At 36.8% G+C, this 12,495-nt stretch overlaps 1 protein-coding gene across 7 annotated transcripts in view; it reads left to right on the top strand.

The window, feature by feature from the left end:
• ARHGAP12 (Rho GTPase activating protein 12) overlaps positions 1 to 12,495 on the top strand; it is a 128,522-nt gene that overhangs the window by 81,632 nt on the left and 34,395 nt on the right. For 4 of the 7 annotated variants that reach the window (XM_072651933.1, XM_072651929.1, XM_072651930.1 and 1 more), the window contains 2 exons: positions 3,369 to 3,443; positions 8,402 to 8,463. In XM_072651933.1, the coding sequence (XP_072508034.1) occupies positions 3,369 to 3,443; positions 8,402 to 8,463 (137 nt within the window). The remainder of the gene's footprint in view (positions 1 to 3,368; positions 3,444 to 8,401; positions 8,464 to 12,495) is intronic. The other 3 variants (XM_072651936.1, XM_072651935.1, XM_072651932.1) reach the window with 1 other exon arrangement.

Here is a 12,495-nt window from a genome sequence, read left to right as displayed (position 1 = left end):
ACTTGATTAAGATAATATGCTACTGAATTTAGCAAAGTTGTGAAATTCTGAACTTTTTGATGTTGTGGATTTGTTTTAGTATCATGTTAGTGTAATTTGAATTTGTGAAATTGTTAACAATTTCAGCCTCCAGGGCATTTCCAAAATAAATGTGTTTTTATCAGGTAATTCCGCTTAATTTTGCGGAACCAGTTAGAACTTTTTAACATTCTGTGCAAGAGGCTTATATAAGCACCTGAGCACCACGTAGTTGAAAGACAAAATGATCTTTTTAACCTCATAGTATAGAATCTATAGTAAAGTATCTCTATACTCATTTTTTCTTAATTAGAAAAAAGTATACATATTTATATAAGACCTCAAAAAGGCCTTAAACCAAAAAATGTATTTCTTAAATTCTTTTGATTTCTTTCTTTTGTCCTAGTCCGTATCTGTTTGTGTCTGTTTGTGTTTGCTGCTTAGAGCAATTGCAAATAATTCTTTCTATTTTGTTTTTACCTGTTTTGAATACAGAGGTTGAAAAAAAAGTATCTTAAATGTAGGAGTACCAAAAGCATGACAAGAAACTGTCTTTCAGAGTTATACTAAATTCAGAGCTTATTTATTGATAGTAGTGGGGTTTTTCCTTTGTATAAAAGTACTTTATGCAGGATTGCTCAATCTTTTTTTTTAAATTGAATTATTTTATTTGTTTTCAGTGTTCGACAATCACTTCCATATATCTTAGATTTTTTTCCACTCCCTCCCTCTTATTTCTCCCTCCCTCCTCACCCCCTTCCCGAGACAGCGTACAATCTTACATATGTTCTACACGTACATTCATATTGCATAGAAGAATTAAAATGAATGGGGGAACCATAAAACAAAACATAACATAATATAAAAGAAGATAGTCTGTTTCTGTCTACAATCCAATTCTAGGATTGTTCAGTCTTTTGCTTAATTATCATCTGTTTATTGGATATGTTTTTTAGCTAATGGGCCCCTACTGACTTTGAGGCTTTGAATACAAGGCTTCAGGGGTTTGTGTACAAACACACAGAGAAATTGCTTTAAGTAATATGACTAACGAATTTTTACTGAAGGTGAGTCAAAATACTGTAATACTAGGTACTTGTAATAACTATATGAAAAACAAATGTTAGTTTATTTCCTAACCTGGTTGTTAGATGATGTTTGCATTTTTTTACTCAGAATTACTCCAACTATCAGAGGTCCTATTTTCAACTTTCCTCTCTAATATTTTAAATTTTTGTCTATACACTAATACTTGATTTTAACAGTTAATTTTTCAGAAATACAATTCTGTTTCAAGCATTTGTGTGCTGGTTTTTGGTTTGTGAATCTTCAATACCCTTTAGATCTCTTTCTTATCTGGCTTTCCTTTCCATTCTTCCAGTGGTAGCCAATAAGAAAACCGAGGGGAAAAGATATAAAACTGTCTAATGTTGTTAACTCTTGGATAAAATATAAACTTCTTTATTTAGCTTTTAAAGCCCTTCACAATCTGGCCCCAGCTCGACTTTCCAGTCTCAGGGGACAAAGTTCTCCCCCTCTTCAGCTCTGTGATCCAGCCCTCATCCATGACACTCCATCTTCCTTTGCATTAGAAATGCCTCCCCTCACACTATTCCTCTTCTGTAAAATGCTACTTAGTCACCCCATCTTCTGGATAAAGCCTTATATGATCCCCCCAAATGCAAGTGCCTTTCTTCCAAAACTACCTTTTATTTAGCTATTTTATATGTTTGTTTTTATGAGCTTTTACAATATATAACTTTTATATGTACTGTTGTCTCCCCCATTACAATGTAAGCACATCGAGAGCAAGGATTGTTTCATTTTTTGTACTTTGTGCTGCATCTAGCACAGTGCCTAGAACAGCGTTTAGTAAATACTTATTGATTGTACCTATATAATCCTATAGACTCAGAGCTCTGGGTTCTTCCCCATACAAAGGAGTATATTCACTTGTCCAGATAACATTTTGATTAAAGCAGTACGTCAAAAATCCAGTTTAATAGACTACATCCCCTCCAGTTTTTCAAAGAACACTGTAACAGTAATTTTGTTATACAGTTAGAATCTCAGAGGATTATAGGCTTAGAGCTAGAAGTTACCAAGTCTCTTCCTGCCCCCTCCTTCAATTTTCTTGACTTGACTCCAATCAGGCGCTTTTTCTGTTACACGGTGCTGGAAGCTTTGATAATTTATCAGCGTAGGAAAATATAGTAATGTTTAAATGATAGATGAATGTTAAACTATCACAGTAAATACTGTAAAAATATGTAATTCTTAGTTTAAAAAATTTTGATCTGTTTTTACCAAAACTTATGCCAATACACTTATTAGTCTGTTAACTATTAAGGGAGTGGAAAAGGACAGACAGGAATGTCAATGACAGAATAAAATCTAGAATTCAGAAGTGCTTGATCCCCTTTCATCTTGTTCTCTGTGAAATAGTCTCCTTGAGGATCTATAGTATAAGGGATTGGATACCTCTTTTTATATTGGTCAGGCAAAGTGACTTTAAAGACAACTGCCACGTTTTTCCCCAAGCTGTTAGATGATTTACCTGTTCTTTAGTATGCAGTGTTTTGTTTTGGTGTTAAATAACTGATACTTAAATGAGAAGCTTATTCCTTATGATTCTCCTCATTTTCTAGACTTGTAGTCATTGAAAATTGTGTTGTTTAATTGCAAATTACTTTATATGTTAACAGCATTGTGATTTAAATTTTTACATATATGTGTATATATTTGATAGTTCTATGTTTTCATATCTACCAGGTCTAGGTCAGATTAGTATTGTGAATATTATTTATTACTAGATATAACTGACCAATGAATCCTTATATTCTTATCTATTTTGAGTATGTTTATGACAGATATATGGTGTGTTGTAATTCCTGTGCAATAACGTTAATCAGAGTCAAACTTCAAATTCTAGGACCTAAGTTAGATCCTAACCCTCATTACTTCTTTCATGTGTGATGCTGGCTAAGTCTTTTTGCCTTTCTGGACTTCAGATTGCTTACCTGTAAGAGGAGGGGGTGAACCATACGTCTTCTAACGTCTCTTTCAGCTTCTAAATCTCTCTGTAGTCTTCTGATCACCTCACATTCATGTATCTGATTGGTCTGAAAGAAATCTCCATTAGTAAATATTTTTGTAAAATCTGTAGTTTAATATATTTGGTTCAAAATCAAATTTTTAAGGTTTTTATTATAGACAGGGAATTTTAAAATGAAAGAGAATGAAAGAGATCCTTAACTTTCCTTCTTTTATTCCCTCAGTCTGGTTAGTAGAGGAAGAAATAAAATTCTACAGCAGAATAACTTTTTGCGTTGCTTATTTTTATTTTGTAGGAATCTCCACCTTCCACAAAGCCCTGCTTTCCAGAAAATGAGTCTTCTCCCTCTTCACCAAAGCACCAAGCCACAGTTAGTATGCAAATAGCCATGAGAAGTACATTCTAGTTAATTAATTTTAATCATAAAATAGCAGATTATTTTCTTTAAAGTACAATGCTTAGAGTGTATTTAGACCTTATGTCATGAACTCCACTGATGTGTTTAATAACACTTCTGTTAATTCTAAATATATTAAAAGGACCAAGAAATTCCTTTAAAAAATTCTTATGTTTGTATAGAATATGGGAGGTACATAATTTAATTTACTAATTAACTTTTTTGCTTTGCTACATTCTTATTAATTCAGTTTTTTCATAAATATAAAAAGTTGTAGTAAATACTCTTAAAAATAAAATGACTCTTTTCTCTCTCCTAGTCCTCCTGTTTAGAGATGAGAAGCATTTCCTCTGTATTTGGGATGTGCTAGTGCCAAGAAACAAGTAATGTGACAAAATGATATTGCAGCCTCAGGCTTAACAGACTTAAACTTTTAGTTCAGTTTTAAACTACTAGAACTTAAAACTACACTGAGACTTTTGAGACATCCCATATAAAGCTCCATCATTTTAAAGGAAAGTGAATATAGCTTTTACCCAACTATTAGTCCATTCAGAATATTTAGATATTTTGGGTCTGAACCTGTTATAATAGAGCAGTTAAAATACAACCAAACTTTTAAGTGTAGAAAAGACAGTTCTCAAAAATAGCTTATTATATTAAAATAATGAAAATGCAAGATAATACATAGGTGCATACACACATTGAAAATAAAGTGCTTTGATTGTTATCAACTTAAGGAGTTTGGGAAGTGGAAAAACAGACCTTCCAGATAGATAGAACAGCACAGGAATGGAGCAGATGTAGAAAACTGCAGCAGATGTTTTGGGGAATGAGAGCAACTGATTTTGGCTAGAATTTAGTGCATGAAGAGGAGCAATAGAGTGCTCAAAACATTGTCAAAAATGTAAAAGGTGGTTCAGCAGACAGAGCCGTGACATGACCAGGTAGCTGTCTGCGTAGGGAAGGTTAGCCTGGGAAGAGCGTAAAGGATGTAGTGGAGGAAAGTGTGCGGCTAGGGAGAAGACCTGTCATGAAGCCATTATTTCAGTATTTCATGGTGGTGTTAATGAATGCCCATAGAGGCAGTAGCATAGGAGTCGTGAGGAAAGAAGATGTAAGAGACATTGCAGGAGTGAGACAGATAAGATTAGAAGGGAGAGGAAAGTCTCAAAGTTAACATAAAATTTTCTGACAGTGGAAACCAAATGAATGGTAGTGGTAGTGCCACAGACAGTAAAATGAGAAGGAAGAGCAGGTCTCTTTAGAAGAATCAGCTTGGTCTGGGATGTGCTGAGACTCACGTGGTCGCTGGGAGGCTCAGAGGGAAATGCCTTGTTGGTTCTGTTGGTATGGATCTGGCCATCTGAGAGGCATCTGCATGAAGCTGAGGTGGAAGGGAATGTGATTGTCAAGTTACAGAGTGGAGAGAGAAGAGAGCAAAGGGCCAAGGGCAGAAACAACTACCTGAGGGGACCGGAAAGTTGATGAAGAAGGTGCCATTACATGTCGTGTTTCTGAAGTGAAGAAGGCAAACAGTTTGCAGAATGTGGTCAGTAGCATCGTCCGGCTGTCCAGAGAGGTCAGAGTGAAGAAGGCCTAAAACAACAGAAGGCTTGGGCAAGCTAGTTCTTGGGTGACCTTTTAAGAGAGGGCATTTTCAGCATAGATGTCATTCAGAGAATCTCAGCGTCGGGAGAGGGACTGATTAGCGTGACCCTAGTGAAGCACATCACTAAGCTCTCAAGTGTTTGTGTCTGTGGCCGTAGAACAAAGGAGTTGAATTAGGTAATCCCTAAGCTCCCTTCTAGAGGTCACCTAGCTCAGATGGTCTTTACCTGAACAGAAATTGCCCTCTATGACATAGCTAAGAAAGTGGATGTCAGTGCAGAGGGACCTGTGTCTTCGTTTCACTTTTGGATAGTTATAAACATTAGGGAGTTTTTTCTTATGACAAGCCTGAATCTGTTTTTTTGAAACTTCTACTTTTTGATCTTAGCTTTCCTCCTCCCAAATAAGAAGAACAAGTCAAATTTCTGTTTCACATGACAACCTTTCAAATACTTAACAAAATCCATTTTGATAAATTCTTATTTACCATTGTGAACTAAGAAACATCCTTAAACATTAGCACAAGTTAACTTCATTTGAACAAATGAAAAAAGCATTTATTAAGCACTTAGCTAAGTGCTGGGAATGCAGATGAAAAAGTTCAAGCACGAGTCATATGTCACTTAAACTATTGCAAAATGTTTTTTTCTTTCTTTCCCTTTTTTTGGGGGAGGAGGATGATAAAACAACCATCCTTTCTCAGTGATGCTGTAGCAGTGTGGGAGGATCCTTTTGCTAAACCATCTTCTACATTGTTGACTATGGTTTGAGAATGCCTTATTTAGGAAAATTTGGTTTTTCTTAAGCTCAGATTCATCTGACCATCTCACCTTACTCAGTATACATGATTGCTTCTATTTGGCATTCACAAAGCCTTCACAAACTAGTTCAACGTATTTTCAAGCCTCACGATAATTCATTCCTCCTTCAGTTTGGCCAAATGTGTCTTCTTATTCTTCTCCACACATGGAATGCTCCCTCTGCCTTTGCATGGTACCACTACACACCATGTTTGGTGTCTTCTCCCTCTTCTCCTCTGTGTCAGAATCCCCTTAATACCTTCAAGACTTAACTCAAGCACTGCCTTCTACATGAAGACTTTCTGGACTTTTCTCTCTTTTCTCCTCTCCCAATTACTATAGCCCTACCTCTGGAGATTGCCTTCTATTTGTTTTGTATATGTTACATATATCCTTCTATCAAGTCTTGAAGGAAGCCAGGAGGTGGAGGTGAGGAAGGAAATAATTCCAGGTACAGAGAGCAGCCAGCAAAAACACACAAGAGTGGGTGCATAGAGTGTCCCATTCTAGGAGTAGAAAAGGCCATTGCTGCCAGATCATAGAGTGCCTGGAGGGGAAAGTAAAGTGTGAGAAGACCAGAATAGCTGGGTGTGGCTGGTGTGTAAAGGGCCAAATAAAAGACTTCCTTGGGACTCTAGATGTCATAGGATCCACTAGAATTTGAGTAGGAGCCTGACTCTGCCAGACCTGAGTAGTAGGAGAGCACTTGGGCAACCAAGTGCAGGGTAGGTTGGAGAGCTGAGACCGGGAGACCAACCAGCAGAGTATTGTAAAAGTCCAGGTGAGAGGTCATGAGGGCCTACCCCAGGGTGGAGGAAAAGATGTACAGGTGGAAGTGACCAGACTGGCAGCAGTCTATGGGGTGAGGATGGGTGAGGAGTGGAGGGTGACACTAAGGACCTGGGAGGATAGTGTTGCTGTTGAAAGTAATAAGGAAGTTGAGAATAACAGAGAGTTTGGGGAAGAAAGTAGTGAGTTGTGTTGTAGACATATTGACTTCCAGTTCTAGATATCTTAAGAGGCAGTTGATGATGTGACAGTGATAATGGAGCATAGAAGAGAGGTTAGGGCTCTCTAGATAGATGCAGGAATCATTTGCATAGACGCATAGTCTGTGGGAGCTGAGAGACTTGGACTACCTGACACCTGGACTATCACAATAGCTGTTGGTGGAGTAGCCTCAAGGCTCTCCCCCTCTGCTGTAGCCTTCATTCCGCTACCAGAATGATTTTCCTAAAGCACGCATTTGACCAAGTTGCCCTTTTACTCATGTTTCAAGTGGTTTCCTAAGTCCTCTACTTGGTGTTCCAAGTCCTTCCCCAGCCTGCCTTTCTAATCTTAGGTCTTAAACCCTCTTTCAGTGACACTGGCCTCCTTGAATTCTCCCCTGCAGGCATTTTCTCTATCCTCAGTGCCTAGAATGGTCTCCCTTCTCATTTCTACCTATTGGCTTCCTTGAAGTCCCAACAAAAATCCTGTCTTCTACAGAAAGGCTTTCCCTCTTAATTATTTCCTCATTATTGTGTATGAAACTTGTTTGTACATGTCTGTTTACTTGTCTCCCCCATTAGATTGTGAACTTTGAGGTCAGGGACTCTTTTGCCTTTTTTGGGTATCTCATTATTAGCATAGTACCTAACACAGTAGGCACTTAAGAAATGTTTATTGACTGAGAACTAGTGGGACATCCTAAAGTCATATTATTTACTATGACATCCTCATTTCATGAGGAAGTTTGATTGTGCTTCTTTGTAATTTGTATTGATGTTTTTGTTACACTAAAGTCTAAATTCTGAACGTATTTTATAAGGATAAGGGAGAGAGCTGTAGCTTAAATTCCCCAAACCAGAGAGGAAGTGCTGCTTTTAAACCATCTGTGTGAGATACAAGTGGAAAGTGCCCTGAATTTGGAGTCACAGGATGAGAATTTAAATTCCAAGTCTACTCCTTCCTGCCTGTCTGACCTGAAAGAGATCAGTCACCTAACACCTCTGGGCCTTATAAAATGAAGGGTTGACCTAAGGTCTCTTCCACTTCGAAAGCTGTGATCTTATGAACTCTTTGTTGCCCCGATATAAGGATTTATTTTAGAAGGGTTTGTTTTTGATATCAGCTTGTATTTCAGTCTTTCTCATTATAAAATGTTAATTAAAAAATGTCACAGAATCATTAAATTGAAAGGAAAACTAACTGTAGTTATAGTCATCCTTTGTAATTGGGCTTTTGATACTTGTGCCTAATACTGCCTCTGACACAGACCACCTGTTGTCTTGAGCAAGTTGATTAACCTCTCAGTGCCCCAGACTGTAGAACAGTTGCTGATCTCTTCTGGTAAAAGCAGTTCCCTGTTTCCAGTTTCCGAGTTCCCTGGAGCTCCCTACACCAACAGAATCACAGGCCTGGGCTGCCTTCTCCCCCCCAAAACCTTCTCATATGTACTAATAGTATTAGATTGTTTTGATTGCTGGTTAGCTGAAGATAGAAATGGATGTCTATAATCAGTCTTCCTCTGTTCTCTAGGGCCAAGAAAAATACGGATTGTTAAATGTAACAAAAATTACTGAAAATGGGAAAAAAGTTAGGTAAGTGCACTAAATCTTTGGTGTTTTTCTTAATATAAAGTGTAAACATTTCTTTAAGCATACATTTTCTATTATATAAGCTTATATAGATTTTATTCTGGTATGAAATTAATGAAAAAATTTCCTCTTCCTGTTTTCATTGTCCTATCAAATCAAAGCTCAAGATGAAGTTCTGTGTAATCATATAACATATACTATGGTTGATAGTTAAAGCTGCTCTGTTTCTAGAAGATACTGGGGTAACATCTATTGAAAATCGTCTGCATAGTGATTAATACACCGAACACGTTTTCTTGTCCTAGTGTGCCCTGCACTCTAAACTTGTTTGGATCTTTTGATTTAGACTGTCATCTCACGTTCATTTAGTACAGAACCTACTCCTGTGTTTCAAGGAAGGAAGGAAGGAAATGAGCATTTCATTAAGTGCTCACTATATGCCAGGCATTGTGCTGAGGCCAATAGATAATGAATACTACCAGCGAGAAAGACACTGCCTGCCCTCAAGGAACTTCCATTCTGACAAGGGATGCTAACACCCAAAAGGATGCCAGTAGTCTGGGCATGGCTTTATGATCTCAATTAGTATTCTAATGCCAAAGGCGATTGTCAAAGCACAAGTAGGGCTGTCTACTTTGCCGTTTCTTAGGTATATCAAAAGTGGTGAAGCCAGTGGAAATTTTGCTTAGATTTAAAAAAAAAAAAGTCGTTATAAGTAAATTACCCCAAGACTTTTTAGAAGAATATAAACGTTGAGTTTAAAACTGTTTTATTGACATGTTTTATCTTAACATTACAGTTATTTCTGAGTGGAAAAAACAGCCTTCCTTTCCTCTGATTTCCCCTAATTGAACCTTCTTTGTAACGGAAAATACAGTGATGACATTTGACCAAGTCTGCAACATTCTGTCCTAGTAATCCCCTGCCTCTGTTAGAGGGAGGTTTGTGTTTTTATCTTTTCTCCAGGCTCTTAGGTTTTCAGTGACTCAGAATTTGGCTTCCTATATAATGATCTTTTAATTTACATTGTTGTGGTCGTTTTGTGTATTTGCTTATTTTACTCTACTTAAGTATGACTATATCTTCCTGTGCTTCTCTGAATTACTCATATTCCTCATTTTTTTTGTGCACAATAATATTCCAGTACATTTGTATATCATGGCTTTTTTTAAAAAGGCCTTCTCTAATCTTAAACAGCTAGGTGGCATGGTGGAGAAAGCACTGGAGTCAAGAAGACTTACCTTCCTGAATTCAGATATGACCTCAAACAATTGCTGAGTGTGTGACCCTCCACAGGTTACTGAACCCTGTTTGCCTGTCTCCTCATTTGTAAAATGAGCTGGAGAAGGAAATGGCAAACGACTCTTGTGTCTTTGCTAAAACAAAAATAAAAACAAGTCCTACGTGGTATAAAACTTTTAAATTTTTCAACTAAGAAAGAGTTTAAATTATGCTCATTAATCTCTTATGACAGTATTTTTTCCTGCGGCACTTAAACAAAAGCGTTACCTTTAGCTTTATTGAGCTACAACTTATTCTGTAAATTTAAAAAAAAATTAATAACTTTAACTAGTTATTAGTTAACTAGTGTGTATTTTTTTGTACATGAATTCATGCCTATTAAAATTGTCAGAGCTCATGATTTTAGTTATACTTGGCTTTTTTCCCCTCTAAATCTTGAATTTTGTTGGTGAATTTCAATTTTCCCATATTGTGATGTATCAGGATATCTTTTATATAACTTCTTAAAGGTAATACAACCTTGATATAAGTCTAATAAAATTGATTACTTTGTTTAGATAGTATCTTTGATCCCAAAGTTCGCAGGGTTGCCTGGAAGATGGGAATAGATGACCTTAAAAACTTTCCTTTTATCTTCACTCCCTAGATTTCATATTCCTATAAACACCTTCGCTTTTCTTACATACCATCCACATATCCTAAGACTGCGACACCAACAATTATTACATCAAAATTAGTGTTCTTGGAAATAAGAGATATGCATTAGAAACAGAATACAGGATCTTAGCTCTAAAGTAGAAAGGAAGCCATCTAGTCCCACTCTGAGCTCCCTAAGCCTCATCTTCTTCATCTGTAGAATGAGGGTTTTGGACTCCATGGCCTTTCCCTTCTGACTCTAGATCTGTGATCTTCTTTGATCCCTCCTTGTATAAATGAAGAAAAGAAGCCTGGGGAGAGAGAACTGATTTGCCGAGGATCACACAGGTAACATGTGCGAGAGGGGAGACAGACCCAGGTCTTGTGACTTCATGTCATTATATTTGTATACCACAATTTGTTGAGCCCTTCTTAGAATGACAGTTGACCCCTTAGCTGCCAGTCCTTTGCTACAACAGACTAAGGAGCACCCCCTTTGTTTCCTTTTTTTTTTTTTTTTGCTTTGAATATCTTTTTGTACATTCTAGTCTTTCCCCTCTTATCTCTTTGAGTTAAATGCCTAGTTTTACTGAGTCAAAGTGTATTTGCCCCATTTTAGAAGTAGCAGGCATGTAAAATATCACTCATTACCATAAAAGTGGACAGAATTTTTTTTAGTCTATACCTGTGATTTTATTAGTGTAGGAAACTCAGTTTTGATATTCCTTCTATCTTATGTCATTTAGTGCTGGAGAGTTGCCTGGGGTACTGAAAGATTAAATGACATTCCTGTAATCACTCAGCCAGTGTGTGTCAGAGGCAGGTCGTGAGCCTGGGTCTTCCTGACCCAACAACTTGTTTTTTAGCTACTGTACCATGCTGGGAAATAATTAAACTGGAAGAGAGAAATATTGTACTGGTAGAAATAAAACCTATTGAAATCTACTGGATTGCTCTGATTTGTAGGTGAAAGTACCTAAAAGATGCTGACAAAACTCTTGCAGGATTGTTTATTCTTAAAGAAGAGGAAGAATTAGATATTACATTAAATTTGTACAGTAGATGTGGAGATCGTCATAATCAATCACAAAAGAGAATAGGGATTTTTCGATTTTATTTTTTTATTTTGAACTTGATGAACACCAAATAAAATGACATTTCCTTATACATTGTGAAATAGTGGGAGGGAATTATACATGAACTGCAAATATCTGTTATGTAGAACTCACTTTTCTTTTTACCTGTGTAATAAATTCAGCATGTCACCTTAAACACAGTTCTGCTTGATTTGTTCCTGTTCTGCTTATCTGTTTCTTTTCTGTTCTCTATTTTTTAGTGGGAAATGGGGGAGAGGAAAACATTCGCTTTCTCTCTCAGTTTGTCTACCCTTTGTTGAAAAAAGGGAAACAAAATCTTTGTGACAAATATTCATAAAATGTCTCATTCTGCTTCTTAAGTTCATCACACCAAGTAGAGATAGGTGACATGCTCATCAGTGTTCCACTGGAATCCTGTTTGGTCAAAAAATAATATTAGCCAACATTTCTGTAATGCTTTAAAGGTTACAAAAGCACTTTGCACATTTTATTTCATTTAATCCTCACTACAGCCCTGGGAGATAGAGCTTTTATTATCCTCTCTGTTTTGCAGATGAGGAAACAAAGGGTCAGATTAAGTAACTTGCCCAGGGTCCAACTGGTAAATGTCCCAGTCAGTATTTGAACTCAGCTCTTCTTACTCCAAGCCTTCTATCCACTGTATCACCTAGTGGCCTTTGCATTGATCAGAGTTCTTAAATCTTTCAAAGCTGATTGTTTTTATAGCATTGTTGTTATTGTATAAATTACTTTCCTTGTTTTGATCAGTTAATTCTGAATCATTTCATACAAGTCTTTCCAGGTTTAAAGGAAATAGATTTTTTTAAGTCTTGTTGAGTTTAAGTTCCTTATACATAAAATTATGGACCTCTACTTCAGCTAACCTGGTCTCCATATGATCCCTTCAGTTTTACTTGCCTATCTTCTCATACTGTTTTCTCTACCTAGATTACCTTGCCTTTCTTCTCCACGTATTCATAGTCAGGGTACACTTTGGGTTCTGTTATATCCATGGAGCCATCCCTAATGATGTCAGCTGTGTTTTTTCTCTGTCCTGTTC

Source organism: Notamacropus eugenii, chromosome 3, assembly GCF_028372415.1.
Source record: "Notamacropus eugenii isolate mMacEug1 chromosome 3, mMacEug1.pri_v2, whole genome shotgun sequence".
Classification (NCBI taxonomy): Eukaryota; Metazoa; Chordata; class Mammalia; order Diprotodontia; family Macropodidae; genus Notamacropus; species Notamacropus eugenii.
Note: the sequence above shows the minus strand (reverse complement) of the source record. Positions and strands in the feature narration are given on the sequence as shown.